This window comes from Monodelphis domestica, chromosome 2 (assembly GCF_027887165.1).
Source record: "Monodelphis domestica isolate mMonDom1 chromosome 2, mMonDom1.pri, whole genome shotgun sequence".
In the NCBI taxonomy this organism is placed as follows: Eukaryota; Metazoa; Chordata; class Mammalia; order Didelphimorphia; family Didelphidae; genus Monodelphis; species Monodelphis domestica.
In genome coordinates, this window is record NC_077228.1 from 35,099,183 (window position 1) to 35,122,035 (window position 22,853).

At 38.5% G+C, this 22,853-nt stretch overlaps 1 protein-coding gene across 13 annotated transcripts in view; it reads left to right on the top strand.

Annotated features, from left to right (window-relative positions):
• Positions 1–22,853, top strand: part of EVI5 (ecotropic viral integration site 5) — a 221,510-nt gene that overhangs the window by 79,597 nt on the left and 119,060 nt on the right. For 11 of the 13 annotated variants that reach the window (XM_007480307.3, XM_056815347.1, XM_007480308.3 and 8 more), the window contains one exon: positions 11,809–12,038. In XM_007480307.3, coding sequence (XP_007480369.1) covers positions 11,809–12,038 — 230 coding nt within the window. Of the gene's footprint in view, positions 1–6,698; positions 6,931–11,808; positions 12,039–18,667; positions 18,904–22,853 lie in introns of those variants that run through there. The other 2 variants (XM_007480316.2, XM_007480310.3) reach the window with 2 other exon arrangements.

Here is a 22,853-nt window from a genome sequence, read left to right on the forward strand (position 1 = left end):
ACCATAAGGAGGGAGACACTCTGCTGGAAAGATCCCCACAAAGTCCTTTTTTCTTAGCCAAATCTCAGTTACGTGTTTGCACATTTGTGTTATATTTAGGGAAATAGTCCCCCCCCCCCTTTAAAACTATATATTTTATTGGTATGCTTTATTTTTATTTCAGAGTGTTTCCTTTGTAAGAACAAATAAAAAAAGTTCAGAAAACCCAATGAAATGTTTGAAAAATTAACATTGTCTATGGTATTCTATACTTCTACTTCTTATATTTTTTATTTGGGGTTAGTGTTAGTCATAATTTCACATCAATCAGCTTTAATCAATATATTGTTCTGTCCATTTATATTTTTTCAAGTGAAAACTTTTAAATTTTATTTTTTCCAATTATATGTAAAAGCAATTTTTAAGATTCTTTACAAATATTAGAGTTCTGAATTCTCACCAGGGAAATAGAAGTTAACTAAACTATCATCATAATTATTTATCAGCCTCATTAGGGGCAGTAAGGAGATCAGCTTCTTTCATGGTAACTGCCCCAGAGAAGGAGAAACATTCCGATCAAATTTGGATACATTGATACTTAAAGACCCACTCAAAATAGTTTTGCTTTCTATAAGGAGTGAGTCATGTCACCAGTACAGCCTCTGCCCCATCTCAATCCTTGCCAAGACAGACATGTTGAAAACAAAGGCGAGCAAGCAGAGAACAGAGCTACCATATCATATTGCATCCCCTCTTCTTCTCAGAGCAAGACTGGAATTTGGGAACAGTAATCCCCAAAGTCATTTAATCTTTTATAATGTATTTATAACCAGAGTTCTCTTCCTTTTCTCTGCATATATTTGTCTCCCTCAGTTTCTTTTGCAAAAGAGAAAGAGACTGTCTCAAGCTTCATATGTGTGTGTGTGTGTGTGTTTTTTTTCTTCATATGTTTAAGCAGATAGGCAATTTGAGGAGCAAAGGGTGTAACTTGCTGGTTCTCTTCCTATCTCTTTGAATGTGGTTTGGTTTCCTTTTTGGGGGGAGGGATCATCAGTTCTCCCCACCTCTCAGCCTTGTGTGTGCCCAGGCAGGATGCTTCAGTATTGTTTCACATTGAGGCATCAAGTAGTGTAGTCCCTTATAATTTTCTAATTTTCTTCCTGTCACGTTCTCCTGCTACTCCCTTCCATTGATGGCTGGTTCCTTTGGATGCCCAGTACTTGTAGGCAATATACCAGCTACCCCACTTCTCTCCCCAGTAATCTCCTCATCTGCTGACATGTACTGTTCTGTCCCTGCTCCTGTCCCCCTCCACATCTAAAACTATGTTCAAATCAACTCTGCCATTGCTTCTGGAAAGGGTGTATTTATTTCCACTCACCATCTGTCTATATTGCCAAAGCCAATTAGAGTGTAAACTCTGTGAAGTCAGGGATTAGCTTCCACTTTTTATTTGTATTTCTAGCCAGTATATAGTGCTTGGCATATAGTGAACCATAATCATTCCATCCTTTCCTCCCTGCATCCCTTTCTTTCCTTCCTCATTAACCACCATTGAGGTGACATTTGGAGATGTGACATTGGAGGTCGATAGAGAGGTTAGGGTTGGATAAATGAGAGTCATTGACCATAGAGATGATAATCGAATCCTTGGGAGCTGATCAGATCACCAAGTAAAATATAGTAGGAGAAGAGGTCCTAAAAACGAGCCTTGGGAGACACCCATCTGAATGGCATGAACTAGGAAAGGAGTCATGAGACAGGCAGGAGGAAAACCTATGAAGAATGATGTCCTGAAAACAGAGAGAGAAAAGTTAATATTAGGGAGCCGAGGGAGACCAACAGTGTCAAAGACTACAGAGAGGTCAAGAAGGATGAGACTGGAGGTCATGGGATTTAGCAATTAAGATATCAGTAACTGTGGGAAGAATTATTTCAGTTGAATGAGGTCTAAATCTAGATTGTAGAGAGTTTGCAGAGAATGAGAGACCTGGATATATTTAGAGGTCTTAGGTAGAGAGAGATTGAAGATAAGAAAGAGAAGGTGATAAAGGCAGAAAACTGCTTTGAGAAGACAAGATATAAGACAGTCATTTACATATAGAGAGGTTTATTTTGGCCAGGAAAAGACAAGAGTGAAGGAGAGAGTGATGGAAGGCATCTGGGTTATGTGAGATGACAAATAGGAGAAGTGAGAACTCCTGGTAACTATCTTTTTTTTTTTTAAACTAAAATATGAGGCAAGATTTATTGTTGAGAGGGTAAAGGAAAAGAGCCATGGGACATTTGAAATGAATAGGTTTGGAAGAACTGCTGTGGTGAGTAGGACAGTCAGTTAATTAGGAAGGTACAAAAGGATTGCCTAGTAGTGGTGAGGGCCCAGTTGAAGTTATGTAATAAATTTGCAGTAGAGTAGAACCAAGAATTGGAATTGTATGAAAAATAATGCATGAACTTTGACATCTATTTTCAGTGCTCAAAGAACTTGTTTGTTTATTCTTTGTTTTTATTTCAGATAGGTAAGATTGCCAGATAGCTGACTTCTAGATAAACTATGCCTGTAGAGTTTTCAGTATTTGGCCTTAGGGAGTGGAACTAAGGCTAGTATCTAGTTATCTTTTGTTAATGATACCTTCATGACTAGGCTACTCTAGTTGATCAAATTGTAAGACTTTATATTATGAAATAATTTTGTTTAAAGGACAAAACTAAACAGAAAGGTATCCCACATTTGCAAGTTGCTATTTCATTTCTGTTAAAATATAGTCATTTTATTTTATTGTGATGTTTTTTGGAGCTTAATTCCAGAACTTGATAACATTATAGTAAGGAGGGGCTTGAGAGTTCTTAATAATCTAAAACCATTTGGCCTTTCATTACTTATTCCTGAATTATGTTTCTATTGTGCAAAGATTAATTTGCACCTGTTGACAGAGAGCTATTCTTTAGTTTTTTCATAAATATATGTTCTGTCTTTACGGTTAGCTTTATTGTAGGTCATTTAAGGTCAGGAATGTGCTTTATAGTATTTTAATATAGTATTTAATATAGTATTACCTGTACATGTAAGTTACTTTTGACAAATAATTTGTTTCTTTGCATAAATTTCCTCATGTAAAACTATAGTGCCCCAACCCAATTGTCAATATATATTTTTCACTTATTGTAGGATTAAAGAATTTTTGTATTTGTTACCTCATCTTCTTCCCTTTTTATTATCTTCCTATATCTGAATGTTTAAAAGAATTTAGGGGAAGATGGGATTGCTAAAGAGGTTCCAGAGAGTACTGGATTGTGTTTCACCTATTTAGAAATCTTTTTTTAAACTTGAATGGGATGCCTGTACATTACATGGGGGGAGGATGATTGGGGGGTGTTATGTGTATACAATTTATATTCCTTACACAAAGCATATTATCTACACTGATTTCTTGACCATATTCAGGCACTTGACTGGTAAAAAACTGTTCCTTTTTTTAAAATTTTATTTAGTCAATTTAGAACATTATTCCTTGGTTACAAGAATCATATTTTTTCCCTTCCTCCCCTCCCCCCACCCCTTCCTGTAGCTGATGCACAATTCTACTAGGTTTTACATGTGTCCTTGATCAAAAACGATTTCCATGTTGTTGATGTTTGATCATTTAGAGTCTACATCCCCAATCATATCCCCCATGACCCATGTGATCAATCAGTTGTTTTTCTTCTGTGTTTCTGCTCCCATAGTTCTTCCTCTGAATATGGATAGTGTTCTTTCTCGTAAATCCCTCCTAGTTGTTCAGGATCACTGCTTTGCCACTAATGGAGAAGTCCATTACATTCAATTGTGCCAGAGTGTATCAGTCTCTGTGTACAGTGTTCTCCTGGTTCTGCTCCTCTCACTCTGTATCAATTCCTGAAGGTCCTTCCAGTTCACATGGAATACCTCCAGTTCATTATTCCTTTGAGCACAATAGTATTCCATCACCAACATATACTATAATTTGTTCAGCCATTCCCCAATTGGAGGGCAATGCATTAATGTCCCAATTTTGCCATATCTCTTCCAACATTCATTACTTTCCTTTGTTGTCATGTTAGCCAATCTGCTAGGTGTGAGGTGATACCTCAGAGTTGTTTTGCTTTGCATTTCTCTGATTTTTTTTTTTTAAACCCTTACCTTCCATCTTGGAGTCAATACTGTGTATTGATTGGCTCCAAGGCAGAAGAGTGGTAAGGGCTAGGCAGTGGCGGTCAAGTGACTTGCCCAGGGTCACACAACTGGGAAGTGTCTGAGGCCAATTTGAACCTAGGACCTCCTCTCTCTAGGCCTAGCTCTCAATCCACTGAGCTACCCAGCTGCCCCCCATTTCTCTGATTATAAGAGATTTAGAACACTTTTTCATGTGCTTTTTAATAGTTTTGATTTCTTTATCTGAAAATTGCCTATTCATTTCCCTTGACCATTTATCAACTTGGGAATGGCTTGATTTTTTTGTACAATTGTTTTAGTTCCTTATAAATTTGAGCGATTAGACCTTTGTCAGAGGTTTTTGTTATAAAGATTGTTTTCCAGTTTGTTGCTTCCCTTCTAATTTTGACTGCATTGGTTTTATTTGTACAAAATCTTTTTAATTTGATGTAATAAAAATTATTGATTTTACATTTTGTGATTTTTTTTTCTAGCTCTTCCTTGGTTTTAAAGTCTTTCCTTTCCCAAAGATCTGACATGTATACTATTCTGTGTTCACCTAATTTGCTTATAGTTTCCTTCTTTACATTCAGGTCATTCACCCATTTTGAGTTTATGTTTGTGTAGGGTGTGAGATGTTGATCCAAACCTAATCTCCCCCATACTGTCTTCCAATTTTCCCAGCAGTTTTTATCAAATAGTGGATTTTTGTCCCAAAAGCTGGGATCTTTGGGTTTATCATAGACTGTCGTACTGAGGTCACTTACCCCAAGTTTATTCCACTGATCCTCCCTTCTGTCTCTTAGTACCATATGGTTTTGATGATCACTGCTTGATAATGCAGTTTAAGATCTGGTACTGCTAGGCCTCTTTCCTTCGCATTTTTTTTCATTATTTCCCTTGATATTCCTAATCTTTTGTTCTTCCAAATAAACCTTGTTATTTTTTTTCTAATTCTATAAAAATTTTTTTTGGTAGTTTGATGAATATGGCACCAAATAAGTAAATTAGTTTGGGTAGGATGGCCATTTTTATTATGTGAGCTCATCCTAACTGTGAGCAGTTAATGTTTTTCCAGTTATTTAGATCTAGTTTTAATTGTGTGGAGAGTGTTTTGTAGTTGTGTTCATATAGTTCCTGCGTTTGTCTTGGCAGATAGATTACTAAGCATTTTATACTATCTGAGATGCTTTTTTAAAGGGAATTTCTTTTTCTAACTCTTGCTTTTGGGATGAGTTGGAAGTATATAGAAAAGCTGATGATTTATGTGGGTTTATTTTGTATCCTGCAACTTTGCTAAAGTTGTTGATTATTTCAACTAGCTTTTCGTTTGATTCTCTGGGGTTCTTTAAGAAGACCATCATATCGTCTGCAAAGAGTGATAACTTGGTCTCCTCCTTGCCTATTTTAATACCTTCAATTTCTTTTTCTTCTCTAATTGCTACTGCTAGGGTTTCTAGTACAAAGTTAAATAATAGCGGTGATAATGGGCATCCTTATTTTACTCCTGATATTATTGGGAATGCTTCTAATTTACCCCCATTACAGATGATGTTTGCTGATAGTTTTAAATATATACACTAACAGGATATTTAACCACAACAGTAAACTTAAAAATCCATCAAGTTTTAAAGTGGAAGGTGATAGGGCAGAGACCTCTTCAAAACTTCAAGGATATTTCTTCAAATATTGTGTACCTAATCTTATGGTACATTTTTTTTTTAAACTTTTTACAAATCCGTATTACAGGTAATATGCACTTGGTATAAAATTTTTCATTAATGAATACTTGGAAAGCCTGTTACTATTGTATAATATAGGTTTGATTATCATTGGCTCCAATGAATAAAACAATATTTTAAATTCTACAGGGTCTCCAGCTAGAGGGAATCTTCATCAGATTGAATTAAATGGGCTCTTTTCTTTGAAACAAAACAAAATAACTGTTTTAAATCCCCGTCAAAGCCTCAAGAAACTTAATTTTGACTATTCTTTGCCTCAAGAAACTTAATTTTGACTATTCTTTTCCCCAGGTTTTTGCACAAAGTTTGAGTTCTATTCAGTGTTGCTAAATGATGGTGTGAGAAAGAGGTTTGATCAAGATGGAACTCTTCTATGACTCTGACTATTCATTAAAACCAGCAAATGATGTCATCTGGCAGTTTCCCTACTGTCTATAAAACCACTCTTGTTTCTCCCATTCTCAAAAACTGCTCATTTGGTCTATCCATCTCTGATATCTGTCATCCTGCATCTTTCCTCTCTTTTGTAGGTAAAGCTCCTTGAGAAGGCTTTCTACAGAAGGATCTCCCCCTCCCCCACTTCTTTCTCTTTCCCCATTCTTCTCTCCCCCCCTTTCTTTCCTTTTCCTTCTCTCCTCTCTAACCCCCTTCAATCCCCCCCCCCAACAAAAGCACACATAGAGACTTGGCATGGTAACCCTGACGTCTAGTCCTTACTCCTTTGTATGCTCAGAAATTCTTTTCAGTAGTCTGCTAGGAGAAGATCAAAGTCTGAAGAAGTGATTCATGGTAATCCAGATCACCATGGACCCGATAAAATAGAATGCCTCTAAGTTATGTAGTCTCTTAAGTACCTGCTCAGCCCCTGTAACCTTCATTGGGGGGAGTCATCATGGAGAAGGGGACCACCTTCCTCATCTCCACCAAAAACAACTGCTAACTGTCAACAGGAGCTCTGACAATGGCAGCACCCCAGACCACCGGTTCAGCTTTCAGTCCAGCCTCCACATGTATCATCCATGGGAACATCTCCTGTGGGTAAGGAGCCAGCCGTCCGCACCAACTGCCAACCAACTGTCACCCCCAGGGCAGGCACCGGCACCACCTCCCCACAGGCCCCAAGAGCCTGGGAGCTGAGCGTCCAGCCCAGCACTTGTAGCCATCAACTGGTCCATATACAGCCTGGCAAATGCTCCTGGAGGGCCGCAGCCATGGCTCTGGAAGACCTAGAAAGGAAAGTTTTGGTCACCAAAGTCCTTGGCCAGGGACATCGAGATGGCTCAGTGGCTGGAGAGCCAGGCCTGGACATGACGTGGGTTCAAATCTGGCCTTAGATTCTTCCTGGTTGTATGACTCTGGGCAGGTCACTGAACTCCAGTTGCCTAGCCCTTAAGGTTCTTCTGCCTTGGAACCACTACTTAGTATCAATTCTAAGACAGAATGTATTGGGCCTGTCAGCAGGTTCATGATCAGAAATTGATGTTTTATCATTAGAAATGATAAAAGATCTGCGCGACCATCTGTTTGTCATTGTATCTCAAGTTCCTGGAGACCATTCCGCCTGATGTGAGCCGAGACTCTCTAGGAGTTGTCTCCCCCATTAGAATGTAAGCTCCTGGAGGGCAGGGACCCACTCTTTGGCTTCCTGTATTCCTGGCCCTTGGCTCAGGGCCTGGCATGTTTGTTGACTTGATGTGGGGAGGACGACCGGCAGTATTGTTCGTATTTATTAGGGCTCTTCTGGGAATGTCTTCTCGATGTATCAACCCTTGTAGACTTTGAAGATGAAGAAGTGGAGCTGGAGCTCACAAGTACCCAGGGCTTCCCTCTAGCAACAGAAATGTTTTACCCAGCCCAGAGGGAACACTGGCTAAGAAACGAATGCTAGAATCCCCTGCTGTGGTTTAGTGCTCTCTATGGAATAACCAATCATAACAGCGATATTCCTTCTTGGGGATTTTAGTGTGACTTTTTTTTTAACCTTTTTTAAAATGTTTTTGGGCAGCTTTTTTTTTTTAATAAGTCTAGTGTCTTCCTACATTCCTTAAAGACAAACAAAAAAAACAACTTGTCTGCCCACGTGTGAAGTCCTAGTTTCTTACCTGAATGATAATGATTATTATACATTGGATTTTTTGTCATTAAAAATGACTTTTTTTTTTACAATTTACTTAATATTTTATTTTATGCAGTATCACTCTGACATAGGGAGACATCTTGGGATAAACAAATGCTAGCAGAGAAACTGCCTTCATGCCATCATTGAGAATTGAGGAAGGAGTGGAAAAGGAAGTTAGGGATAGGAAAAGGGTTTGGCGAGAAAACCCGGCATTAGAGTACCTAAAGGGAATTTTAAATTCAGCCTTCTTACCTTTTGGAAATTTTAGGGGTTAAGATGCCTTATTGAGGAAAGCGGCTAAATGTTCCAGATTCACAAAAGAAGCCTGAAATCTAAAGTGTTAGTTATATAAAGGGTTGTTCTTGCCTTCACCTGTTGCTGTGTGCAGGCTGGCCTTTTAGGAAGCTTGAAGGGACCAGAGTTGCAGCAGACTATACAGACTTTGGTTAAATGGAAGTCATTTGCTACAGTATATAAAAGGGGCCCGGGGGTCTTTTTTTGGTTTACATAAAATGCAAGTATTTGGTGCACTTGAAATGTGTGCAGAAATTTGAATGACTCAGTGACTAAATTTGAAATCATGAGGCCGGGAATGAGCAGATTTATCTACTGGAGCTTTTTTTCATAATTGGTGTAAGCTTGCTGGTGTCCGTGCCAGACTTGTCCTTTGACTTCTGTCCCCATCCTCCCAAGGAATGGAAAGCCAGACTGGCCGATTCCTATATATTTTTCTGTAGAACTTGTATATGTATATTCCAGCCGTCTGTCTGTCCATCCATCTGGAATCTTTGTGGTTCCCCAAGTACAGATGGTTGCCCTTATCCCTGACCTAGAAGTCTCACAGACCTCAGATACTGGCCTTCCACATTCAAGGCTCTCTGTGTTGTAATGGTATCACGAGGCTTAGCTTTTTTCTCACAACTCGGCTCAGACCATCCCCCAGAGTTACCATAAGTTTTCCATTTACCTCAGCTGCTAGAGCCTTTTCCACTAAGATTCCCTGCTGTCTCTTCTATGTATGGCCTCTGTGGGCCTGTTTATTTACGTGTTGTTACCCCCATGAGAATCTGCTTGAAGGTAGCAACTGTCTTTGCCCTTCTTGATGTCCCCGGCACTCAGTAAGTCTGCCAATAAACATTTATTAAGCACCTGCTGTGTGCCAAGGCTTAGGATGCAAAGACAGGTAAAAGACACACCTGCAGGCTCTGCTACATAGGAAGCACTTAAAAAATGTTCATTGATTGACTCACTTTTATTTCCCTTTGTAAGTCAGAGTTTGGGGGCAAGGAGAGGAATGGAGAATGCTGGGGCGTGTGTGTGTGTGTGTGTGTGTGTGTGTGTGTGTGTGTGTGTGTGTGTGTTTTGCCAGTTTAAAGACATCTCACCTGTTTCTTAGTCCTTGTCCCTGATTCACTCTAGAGGAATTTTACTCTCTGAAAGCAGCCCAGCTACTTTAGTCTGTGCCTACTGTAAGCTAAGTGGGGAGGGAGAGGTACCCTGTGGCTTTTACAGCTTCCCAAAGCTCAAAAACCAGTTGCCTAACCCTTTCATTGGAGATGGAGGACGGGGTGTGGGCAGAGCTCCAAGTACAACTAATGATGGGTGGATGAGTACTGTATATGGAATAGAGACCTTTTAATATTGAGAGTAGAATCAAAGTCACAGCTCATATCAACATACATAAACATAGATGTCTTCATGTAAAATATATAAAGATACCAGAGAACATTTTTTGTTAATGGATTACTAAATGACCATTAACCTGTGAATACTTATTTGATATGTGAGCTTTCCCATCCAACAGAATTTGTTTAGATTTGAGATTAATGGGTTCCATATTCTAGGATTTAGACATAGAATTTTTTTCTGAAAAATTTTATTTAATTAATTAATTTAGAATATTTTTTCCATGGTTACATGATTCTTTCCTTCCCCTCCTCCCATCCCCTCCCATAGACAACAAGCAATTCTACTGGGTTTTACATGTGTCACTGAGCAAGACCTATTTCCATATTATTGATATTTATACCAGGGTGATCATTTAGAGTCCACATCCCCAAACATAGCCCCATCAACCCATGTGATCAAGCAGTTGCTTTTCTTCTGTTTCTACTCCCACAGTTATTTCCCTGGATGTGGAAAGTGTTCTTTCTCATAAATCCCTCAGAATTGTCCTGGGTCATTCATTGCATTGCTGCTAGTGGAGAAATCAGTTATATTTGATTGTGCTACAGTGTGTCAGTCTCTGTGTACAGTGTTCTCCTGGTTCTGCTCCTCTCGCTCTGCATCACTTCCTGGAGGTTGTTCCAGTTCACATGGAATCCCTCCAGGTCATTATTCCTTTGAGCACAAGAGTATTCCATCACCAACATATACCACAATTTGTTCAGCCATTCCCCAATTGAAGGGCATCCCCTCATTTTCCAATTTTTGGCCACCACAAAGAGCGCAGCTATGAATATTCTTGTACAAGTCTTTTTCCTTATTATCTCTTTGGGGTACAGACCCAGCAGTGCTATGGCTGGCTCAAAGGGCAGACAGTCTTTTAGCGCCCTTTGGGCATAGTTCTAAATTGTCCTCCAGAATGGCTGGATCAATTCAGAACTCCACCAGCAGTGCATTCATGTCCCAATTTTGCCACATCCCCTCCAGCATTTATCACTTTCCATTGCTTAGACATAGGATTTTAAGGTTTTGGAAGGAGCTTTTGAGATCTCTGAATCCACTAGCTTACCTAATGTAGATAGCCCTTTATTTTATCTCACTGATGTGAAAGGTAATTAATTATCTGTCTTCTACCTCTTCTTTTCTAGTGATTGGGGATTAACTATCTGAAGAGGTGGCCTAGCTCACCTTTAGACAGTTTTACTTATTAGGAAACCTTTTCCTATGTTGAACAGAAATTATCTTTCTTTAACCCAGTGGTCTAAGTTTTGCTCTTTATAACTACAAAAACAGGAGTAAGAGAGACTTCTTCTTCTTCTTTTTTTTAACCCTTACCTTCTGTCTTGGAGTCAATGTATTGGCTCCAAGACAGAAGAGTGTTAAGGGCTAGGCCATGGGGGTTAAGTGACTTGCCCAGGGTCACACAGCTGAGAAGTGTCTGAGGCCAGATTTGAACCTAGGACTTCCCATCTCTAGGCCTGGCTCTCAATCCACTGAGCTACCCAGCTGCCCCCCAGAGACTTCTTACTTTAGGATTCACCTTCATACACTCATTAGCTGTGTAACTCCTGTCAAATCTCTGAACTTCTCTCAGCCTTAGTTTCCTAGTTTGTAAAATGGGGATAACAACAGCATCTCTATCCCAGGGTTGCTGTGAAGATCAAATGAGATAATATTTGCAAAGTGCTTTGCAAACCTTGTAAAATGCTCTTTAAGTGCCAGCTATTGTTATTACAAAATAAGTCTTTTGTGATAGCATTTAGGTATTTGAAATTAGTGATTATATCCCTAAGAAGTGTGATGTTTTCCATGATTAAGCATTATCAGTTCTTTTCATTAGACACCATTTAATAGGTCTTGACAGTCAGGGTTGTTTTCCTTTTTTGTTTGTTATTTCTCTTAAAATGTGATTTCTAGAACTAATTTTTAAAAATAAAGAGCTAGATAATTTTAAAAGCATTTGTCAAAACATCATTCTACCTACGTTACCTTTAACAAGAAAATACTGAGGTTCAGTGATGGCAAAGGAAAAATTCCTAGAGAGATTATATCCTTGTAAAAAATACATGGAAAGTTTTGCACAAACTCTTTATTTCCATGTGAGTACAAATCTATGGGTGTTTGGTCAACAGGTGGCGACAAACAAGGTTGCAGGAAAGCTGAGTTCTACTCTCACATGGGTGAAGAACACAGTCTCGCAAACAGTCAGCCAAATGGCCAGCCAGGTGGCAAGTCCATCTGCTTCTTTACATACGACGTCCTCCTCTACCACACTGTCCACACCAGCTGTTTCACCATCTTCCCCATCACAACTGAGTCCTGACGACTTAGAACTCCTGGCTAAACTGGAAGAACAGAACAGGTGAGTGGGATTGGTGGGTTTTCTCACATTTTCGAAAGAGTCAGGAATCCAGATAGGTCCATTGTTTAATTGTAGCAGAGGAGGCTCATCAGAAAGGGCTCATTCCCAGTTTTTTAAGACTTTTCTGAGAAGAGGCAGTAAATAGCTGAAATGTCATTTTCAACATACATAAAGAAAATTACTGTTTGTTACTTGTGGTTTCTTTGTTCTTAATCTTCTTATTAAAGCTATTTCTATTTACAGGAAACATAAAAGATATGGATCAGATAATGAGAAAATCTTTGTCTTGTTCTAAAAATTTGGAATGATTTGTATCATTTTGGAGTTTAGTACGTATTTTTTTAAAAATACATTATTTTTTTGTGTATGTCTTTGAATTCACAAGTGGGTTATTTAAACCCGTGAGTTAGAATTACTAGACAATGTCCTTTGAAACAAGCTGAAGGGTCCAACGCAATTGAATTTGAGCTCTGACTTAGAGGTTGGAGAAAGAAGTCTCTGTAGGAGAGAGATGTTATCTTTTCCTTTTATGCAAGAATGGAATAGAACCACATGTGTCTGTCTGTTTAACCCTAGAATTTTCAGTTTGCATGTAAAGCCAGTTTTTTACTTTGGGAGTTATGTGTGGCTTTTTTACATCCTATCATCACACTTCTTTGTACTGCTAGGAACAATTGTGGGAGCCAGTGACTGCCCAGATTACCAGCCACCAGTGGGAAGAGAACAGAGAACCTTTCCCTTTTCTGCCCAGTGCAGTTCTGTTTAATGAAGATTGGTACTTAATACCATTGTGATATAAGAGTACATAGTACTAAAATTTAACAAGCATACTTATTTATTTGGTTTCAAAAATTACTTTCCATTAGAAAGGTACGTTCAAATTTTTAAAAATTTAGAAATGAATATTTTCCCAATTAAATTGTAATGTGATCTTAGAGACATTGGATTAACTCTTGGATGAATTTACGCCTTCTTCGTGCCCTCACTAACTTTTCTAATAATGACTGCCAAGAGTACCTTCAAATATATTTGGGCGCATTTTAATTTTCATTTATTTATTTATTTTAAGCCCGTACCTTCCGTCTTTGAATCAATACTATGTATTGGTTCCAAGGCAGAAGAGTGGTAAGGGCTAGGCAATGGGGGTTAAGTGACTTGCCCAGGGTCACACAGCTGGGAAGTGTCTGAGGCCAGATTTGAATCCAGGTAGGGGCATTTTTAGATCCAGCTTTGCTGGCTATAGTATAGATTTCCAAAAGCAACCACATTCATTTCCACTGTCCTTCCTATTTCTCTGTATTTGACAGTGTCCCTGGGTATAGAATTTCCATAATACATTTTCCTTATTCTCCCACCTGCCTGTCAAAACTAAGTTTTCCTCATTGTTTTTGATTCCTTACTTTCTATATCACATAAGATACAGTTACAATTATGAAATTTGGTGATGGATTATTGGACTCCTGACCACTTTGGATTATGGAAATTTCATTGAGGAGATCTGTTCCATGGGGGTGTGTGTGTGAAGAGGTTTCTGGGTCTATGGTTTCATTATTTAGGGAATTCAGTGAGAAAACTCAAGACATGCCATAGTTCTGTAGTTTATAGTTACCAGAGAGCTTGAGTGCCTTTCTCAAGCCATCAGAATTAAAACTTGAATCCATGTTTTCCTAACTCTGTGGCTGCTTTTCTATCTTTTCTCATTCATATATGAGCTAGTTGTTTTTTTTTAAAGCAGAGGGGCAAATAATATTTTGGCAGAAATAGTTTTGGTAAAGAAATACTCTGGATTGATTGGAAACAATCCTTTCTCACACACACACACACACACCCCTTTTTAATAAGTGCTTCAGATTTGTTAGGTTGGTGTTACAAACAGTTCCTTTAAAGATCCTGTCCTTTGATTTATATCTCCTCTTCCTTTATGTGAAAAGATAAAACTCTAGATAAAATGTGGAACTCTGGAGCAAAGGATAGGGCTTCTTCAGCCCTGGCCCAATAGAGCAAGCGTGGAGAATGTGTATCTACCCTGACAGAACTGGCAAGAATACCAGCTAATGGAAATCTGACAAAAAAAACCTGATAATGATTTTCTGGAGAAAGCAAGGAGGGGTTTGCTTTGGCTCTCTGTTCATTTGACAAGAAAATTGCTGACTGTAATATAGAAATGGACATTGGAACTTTTCAGAAATTTTAGTTTTGTGTGTTTGTGGATTTTCTAAAAGTTCTTCTTTTTTAATTTATGCAAGATGAAATTGTTTGTAAAAAGTTGAAAGATGAGGCACACCCAGCACAGCATTGCTTTTACTAGCATTACTTTACAACAAATGTCATTATTGTGGTGTAACCAAATCCCATCAAAATGTGGGGTTTGGCTAAGATGGAAATAGAAAGCAGTGATCACAGTTAGCCCTCGAGTACCAACAGCTTCAAATCCTCTGAAGAGCTTTCAACCTACTATATTGCTTACTGAATTTTTAAAAAATTACCCTTTTAGAACTAACTTCTCCTTCATAATGTTTTGAAGAATGAACTTGGTTTTTGCTTATGAAAGAGTGAATCTTTGTTGTATACACCTTATTTTTAAAAATATATGTCAGAGTTAGCATGGCACTGCCAGACACTGTCCTATTCTCAACTTCTGCTCTCTTCTGTGTGTTTTTAAAATGTTTTATTGGTAACTCTTTTGTTTCTTTTGTCATTACTATCCATATTCCTCTGCTCTATCTATAAACCCCACTTTCCATATCAGATCCTTCCAAGAAATATAGGCAATCAAAAGAAATACACACATTGATCATGTCTGAAGATAAATATCTGATTCCATACTTGTAACTCCTTAGCTCTCTGACAAGAAGAGGGAAACTTAATTCATCGTCATCTGTTAGAGTTCTTAAGTCGTTCACCATTAATTTTCCTTATAACGTTTAAGTCATTGTATAAATTATTCTGGTTCTATTCACTTTACCATTAGCTTATACAAGTCTTCTTAGGCTTCACTTACTCTTCACTTACTTTCATTTCAATACATCCATAAACCATGACTTGTCCTATTGTTCCCCAGCTGATAGGAACCTTCTTTATGTTGCTTCTTTGCTTCTACAAAAAAATACTGCTTTAGATGGCTATGGTGTAAACTATATTGCTTTTCACATGTAAGTGCTTCTTAAATGCTTTATTCTTTTATTCATTCATCTAGTCTTCTCCCTAGTTATGCTCCCTAGTTAGGCTAATGTCTTTAGCAGTGTTATCTCTTGTGAAAGAATATATGTATATAATATGTTTAGTGATTTGGGGGCTGTAGTTTCAAATTGCTTTTCAGAATGACTGAACCAATTTATAGCTCCACCAACAGAGCATCATCATGCTTATCTAATCATAGCCTTTCTAGCATCTTGTCATCTTTGCTGACCTGATGGATGTGAGATGGAATCTCAGAGTTGTTTTGTTTTGCATTTCCATTATTATTCCTGTTTTGGAGCATTTTTCATATAGCTGTTGATAACTTACCTTTTCTCTGAGCAGTGAGCAAAATCTTGAAGGAATAAGGGAAGCCAAGAGATGGAGGTAAAGAGGGAAAACATTTTAGTCTTGGAGACCAGCCAGTACAAACACTTGAGAGACAGTGTTATATAAGGAAGCAGCCATTATGACTGGACCACAGAACTATTGTAGAGAGTATCATTGTGTAAGAAAAACAGAAAGGTGGGAGTGGGGGACTTTGGGAAAAAGTTTAAGAAAAGAATAGACAAATTTATACGTGATCTTATAGGTAATAGGGAACAACTAGAGTTTGAATGTGATCAGGTTTATATTTTAGGAAAATCACATTTGAGGAGTTCAGAATAACTAGCAGGGGGAGAATATGAAGTTATGGATGTATACTAAATATTGAGGAATGAGTTGAGGCAGAGTATCAGTACCAGAGAATCAGAGAAAGGTCCACTAAAGGAGGCAAGGAGATTTTCCAGTACCTTCCTTTGAGGCCCTACTTTGTAGCAGGTGGCAATGTATCTTTTTAATTTTATTTTTTAAACCCTTACCTTCTGTCTTGGAGTCAATACTGTGTATTGGCTCCAAGGCAGAAGAGTGGTAAGGGCTAGGCAATGGGGGTCAAGTGACTTGCCCAGAGTCACACAGCTGGGAAGTGTCTGAGGCCTGTAAAAATTAAAATTCATGTCAATAATAAAAATACTATATTTTTGGAGATTTATTAATGATCATTAGAAATCAAGGAATAAAAAGGATACAAAATAAAGACCATGTGCCCATGGCCAAAGCCCATTTAAACTCCCTGCGCTTAGCTTACCACTGCTACTATACTGGCTGCAAGCCCAAGAAAAGAGCCCAAGAGGACCACCCACTCGCTAATATCCTCTCTCTACAGGAAGTACACAATGACAGGAAGTCAGTGGGCTCCCAGGATATGTAGTTCTTTTTTAGGGTAACAGATTTTTCAGTTGTACAGGCCAGATTTGAACCTAGGACCTCCTGTCTCTAGGCCTGACTCAATTCACTGAGTTACTCAGCTACCCCCGATGATGTGTCTTTTGAGGATTTTAGGGGAAAAATAATGACTTTTGTTCTGGAAGTTTGGGAAGTATATGTGTAGTGTTGGCCTTGGCAAGAGGAAAGGCTGCTTCTTTACTAGAAACTGGAATAAAGCGTGTGTGGGGGTGTGTGTGTGATGTCACTATTTGATCAGGAACAATAATGTCAGGTGATGAGGAGAAAAGAGAGATCACTTGGCAAATGACCTCTTTTTTTTTTAACCCCTACCTTCTGTCAGAATCATTACTGTGTATTGGTTCTAAGGCAGAAGAGTGGTAAGGGCTAGGCAGTGAGTGTTAAATGGCTGCCCAAGGTCACACAGCTAGGAAGTGTCTGAGGCCAGATTTGAACCCCTGACCTCCCATGCCTAGACCTGGCTCTCTATTCACTGAACCACCTTGCTGTCCCTGGCCTTGGCTTTTTCAGTGAAAAATGAAGTGAGTACCTCAGCAGAAAGAGTAGAGGGACAAGAGCTATGGAATCTAGGACAGGAAAAAGATTGAAATAACCATTGTGGAGGGGACAGAGATTCCGTTATGAAGACATAAAAGCATTGCCGTACTACAGTGAGGACAGAACGGAGATGAAATAACATGTTATCTAAGGATCCAGTTAGCATAGCTGGATGACTTCCTTCAGCTCTAGTCGGCACCCTAAGAATAGGCCCAGGGTAGGTGGACAAAGAAGCAAAGGATTTTAAAGTAGAGCGCGGTCTACAGTTGAGTTGGTTCAGTGAGGGGATAAGATTGGGAAGGGAGGATTGTGTAAACCGAACAGAAGTTAGAGCCTGGGGAAGTACTGAGGGGTAGAGAGATTGATGAGCTTGAAGAATCCGTTTGGGAGGAGTAATGCATAGGGGAGAGAGTGGTAGATGTTAGCAGCTAAAGGAATTGTACAATTCTTGATCTTGAGAGTGAAGCACTTGAGGGTAATATCAGGATCAGGGTATGATTACTATGTGTATAGCTGAGGATCCTAGATTGGGAGCCAGAAGGATCCTCAGTCAGACACTGAACTCTGTTGTTTTAATTGTAAAGAAGACTAGTGGTAAGACACTAGTAAGTGCCTGAGGCAAGATTTGAACCCAGCTTGCCTATTATACTATGGTATACTGCCTCTGGGGCAGATATTAGGAGTGAGATTCGTGAGCAGGTAGAGTGGAGGTCTTGAGAGATGAATAGATTGAAGAATTGGGAGGACAGGATAGTCAACGTTATATCACCATGGATGGTGAAGCCCCCTAGTAAGGGGATCAGAGTTGGAGTAGATATGAAGACTATGAAGTACTCAACTCATTGAGAAATGTGAGAGCGTATTCCGGGTATCAGTAATAATGGCTACCAGAGTCTGGATTGGATGATAAATTTGGAGAGCATGAACCTCACATTAGGAGTGATGGTACAAGAGAAATCTAGAAGTGGCATCAAGATACAAGCTGTATTAATTCCACATTGAAGACCGGTGAATTGAGGGGTTTGAGAGAAAATGCACCCACTATTGGAAAGGAAGACTAGTAATACCGTTCCATTGGACAGAGAAGTTTCTCACTGGGAGCCAGAAAATGAAACTACACAAAAAGGAAAAGGTTTTGAATGAAGGGAATTTTCTTAATCAGAACATCAGAATCCTTGAGGGCACAGTGGAAAGAGTAGAATAGACTAGAATATGTAATCTGAATGTGTGACATCTCTTAAAATCATACAAAATACATAGACCACTAGTGAGGAATAAAGTATATAATTATTTGTCCTGTATTTTACAAAATACGACACCGAGGCTCAGAATAGTTAACCTGTCAGAATTATACTGGTAAATAGTAGACTTGGGATTCAATCTCGGCTTTTTACTGAAAATTGAAGGCTTTTCCCACTATATATAACTGCTTGTCTCAAAATTCTGAGCCTCTTTTCTTCTAGACTAATGTTTACCAAATTTCTGTATCCTGTGAGTGATTCCCTCTGGTTCTCTTCAAAGTGTCAGAATTTCCATGTTGAGGATGAGAAAGCACAGGCTTGTACTTATTCATAATATGGTGTCACAGCAAAATTTAGCAAATGAATACTTTTGAATTTTCAGATGCTTTAAGTAAACTCATTCTTTGACTTTAATTGATTTTATTACAGAGATGACCAAAATTTGAGAATCCCCCTGTGTTCAGCTGAGGAATGGTTTAGTTCAAAGTACCAAAGATCTGTTTGAGAGTAAATAATCAATAGAGTTAAAGTTAAATGAAAGTAGAAAAAGGGACTCTTTTTCACCCTTGTGCAGTGTGGTTTTCTTTTTTGAAAATACTCTGGGGAGATATGGACTTGAACAGGTAAGTTTCAGATTTAATATTTTTATATGATGAAAGAAAAACTGTTACAAATTAAATCTCTAAATAATTTCCTCTTAAGTGGTTTAAAAGTGACTCATGTTATAATAATGTGTATTTCCTTTAAAGGTTATCACAAAGTTAAACTTTTAGTATGTTTTGGGGTGGTTGAGTGGGAAAATGCATTGGTTTGTCTTTTAAACTAATAAGCTCTGAAAGTTTTATTATACACTAAAATACTTTAGATTAAGCTAGATAAATTTGTTTCGATTTTGTTTGGAATTTGGTATTAAGACTAAGATTCAAGGACCATTTTCCATTTATTTGAGAAATGATCTTAGAAACTGAATTGACTTCCAATAGTGTTAATTATTTGAATTGTGGTAGCCTCAGAAAATCTCAGTTACTATGAATACATGTGATTATAAAATCTCAAGATCTAGGTAATAAGTTAGCATGGAAATAAAGGCATTTTTGCATCTCACTTGGGCAGTGGTTTTATTCACTTCTAGTTATGAGAACTGAGCAAGATAGGTCTTTGAACTGCTAAAATAGATGTTTTAAAGTTTATACTAATGATTCCATACTTTTTATTCATGGGGAAGATTTTCTGATCTTCACTTAGTTCTAGCTGTATTCTTTAGGCAAAATTCCAAGAAGATTGGAGTATATTGAAAGTCTAGATACAAATTAAAGGTGAGGGAGGGAGTGGGAAGCACAGTGAAAGAAGCCAGGATTTTGTCTTTGATAATTGGGAAAGCAATGTTCAACTTCCTCCTCCCCCCCCTTTAGTACTAGTGTCTTTCCTGAATTCTGACCATATTCTTATTGAATTAGGCTTTCTCTTCTTTGCTCTTGGAGTCACCTGCCCTACGGAAAAAGGACTTTTGGTTTTTGATTTTTGGTTTCTGCCCCAACAGTTTCTCTCTAATTGTGCCCATGGTATCAGCATTCCTTGTCCTTTCTTTCCTCGCTCTCTACCTCTATTTGGGGAGTTTTCTCTTATCAGTATTTCTCAACCTGCTATTTCTCTTCAATCTAGTGGGTTGAGGGGAATCTGTTTACATGTTACTATTTGCAGTAGTTTAACCCTGAGGGTGATGAGGGCTTGCCCCAGGATGGTGGCAATGTCAGAGAAGAGAAGGAATTAAATAGGAAAGATGTTGTTAAGGTAGGTTCACTGGACTTGGTGACAGATTGGATATAGGGATGAGAAAGTAAAAGATTAAATATGATATCTAGGCTCAGAGCCCGAGTAACTGGGAAGGAGAATGATGACTTTCACAGAACAGGGATGTTAGGAAGAAGAAGGGATTAGGGAGAAAGATAATGCATTTAGTTTTAGACAGTTTTTAAAATGTCTATGGGATCTTTGGTTTATGATGTCTATTAAGTATCTAGAGATGAGAGATCTCTTGCACTGTAGTTTGGCAGTGAGGTTAATGCTGATAATTGTGTAGAAATGATCATTAGAATCAAGCAAGCTGATGAGATCATCTGATGAGATAGTATTGAGGGAAAATCCTGAAGGGTCTAGGACATAGCCCTGTTATTATTTAGTCATTTTCAGTTGTGTTCAACTCTTCTTTTTTTAATTAAATTTAATTTTTATTGATTTTTTCTGTTCTTTTTAAAAACATTTATTTATTTAGTCAATTTAGAACATTATTCCTTGATTACAATAATCACATGTCCAACTCTTCTTGACCCAACTCTTCTCTTGGCAAAGATACTAGAGTGGTTTGCCATTTCCTTCTCCAGCTCATTTTGTAAATGAGGAAACCAAAGCAAACAGGGTTAAGCAATTTGCTCAGCTAGTAAGTGTCTGGAGCTAGATTTGTCTAAGTAATAGCAATAATAATAATAGGTCAAATTTGAAGATGCTTTATGGTTTACAAGGCACTTTCCTCCAAACATCACTGAGGGATAGGTAGTTTGTACATTATTAGCTTTATCTTTTTCTAAAACCTTACTTTCTATTCTAGTAACAACTCTCAAGACAGAAGGACAAAGGCTAGACAAATAGAATTGGTATCTAGATTTGAACCCAGGTCCTCCTGACTGCAGGCATGGCACTCTATCCACTGTATCACCTAATTGCCCTAGGGCAGAGTCCTGGAGGTCACTTACCTTTACAGGCATGATCTGGTTGGAAATCCAAGAAAGGAGACTGAGAAAAAGTAGTCAGACAGGAAAAGAATCAGGAGAGTGTAGTGTCATGAAAACTTAGAGAAGAGAATGTCAAGAAGAGGGTGATTGACAATGTCAGAGGCTGTACCTCCTTCCTTTTTTATTCTCCCTACCCTCCGACTTCCTATGGGGTAAGGTAGGTTTCTATAGCCAATTAGTGTGGGTTTATTCTCACTTTGAGCTAGTTCTGATGAATTACTGAAGGTTCAGTAATAGCCACCCTTTCCCATCTGTATTTTCCACTTATGTGTCTCTTAATGAGAGGTAGTTTACCTCCTCCTATCTCTCCTTTTCTCTTCTCCCCATGTGTTCCTTTTTCCCATCCTTTTTTATACCAGTCTATCTTATATAGCTTCTTTTCGTCTTTCTAGGTATACTCCTTTTTCATTCTTCTAATAGTGAGAAAGTTCTTAAAATACTTTGTCTTGCCTACTTTAAGTACCATACCTTTTTGAAGTATCATAGATATCTTAATTATTTCAATTAGCGCCTTCCCAGTGTAAAAAATGGTGGCTACTGAGGTAAAAATGAAGGTTCTCTCCATGATTTTGATGGTTTATCAGTGGAGTACTCAAGGAGTTTCAGGAGAATGATCTGTATATGAGGTAGAGAACTAAAGCTTGAATGGACTAGTCTCTGTCCTCCTCACCTCTCCTAAGAGAGAGGCAGTTGTCAGTTACTACACAAGGTATATTGAGGTTCCCTGAGTAAAGGGGTAGTAAGGAGTTGAAGACAGGTCACCCCCCATCAACTAAACCCAAGGATGGCCTCAGTTCCTCTGGTACAGAGAGGCTTTGGAGACAAGCCCCTGTGGAGGCTTTGCCTCAGCAGGGGATGGTCCTGGTGTCTCTCTGTTGATCTTGGATCATGTACTCTTTCAGATATAATCAAGAGTCTTGGCAAATATGACTGCTGTTTGTAAGATTTATTGATGAATCTATAGGTAGATTGGGTAATGGAAAGTGGGGTTTGGTTACCCTAATGTTTTCCTACATACTCTCACCTGAGCAGTGTGTTATCGCAGACTCAGGTTTCTCCGTCCCATATTCCCAATTAAACAATCTCACTATTATTTTATGTATCTATCTGGCCTAAAGAAACTATAAGGAGATAGGTGCAAGAAGGCAGGAAGGGGCAAGGGAGCTGGGCCCTCTCCTCTGTGAGTCCACAGTCCCCCTTTTGGGTTTGAGGTATCTTCTCCTCATTTGAGAGGTGGTTGGAGATATCAGACAGATGACAGGTTTGTGGAAGAACTTGAGTGCAGGAACAGGATATTTTCTGGTGGCTCTTGATGAAATCCTCAGCCTGGGAACAGGTCTTGCCAGGTCAAGGACTAAGCTCAAAAGGCCAAGAATTCCCTGTAGATCTTTCTCCGATCAGTTTCCTTTCCCAGAATCCCTCGTTCTCCAACTGACTCTTTCTCTCCCTCAACCCTGATATGAAGGTTCAAAAAATTCTCTCACTTGTACCTGATCATTACAAATCCCACTTTTTGTCTTGTGCAACCTTTCCTGAAGTTGCACTGGTATTAACTTATTATTACTAACATCTAATCCTAACTAACTAAGGTTCCTATCCCCCAAAACAACAAATCTATCTTTTCTAACCCATTCTTACACTAAGCTAGCTAAAGCTAATTCTAAGAAGGGTTTGTGGAAAGGTTTGGGTAGGAAAGTGTGTTAGGTTACATGAAGCTGCAAAATTGAAAAAACAGTGTTAGACAAAATTGTTCTGTAACAATGTTTGTATGAATCAACTAATGT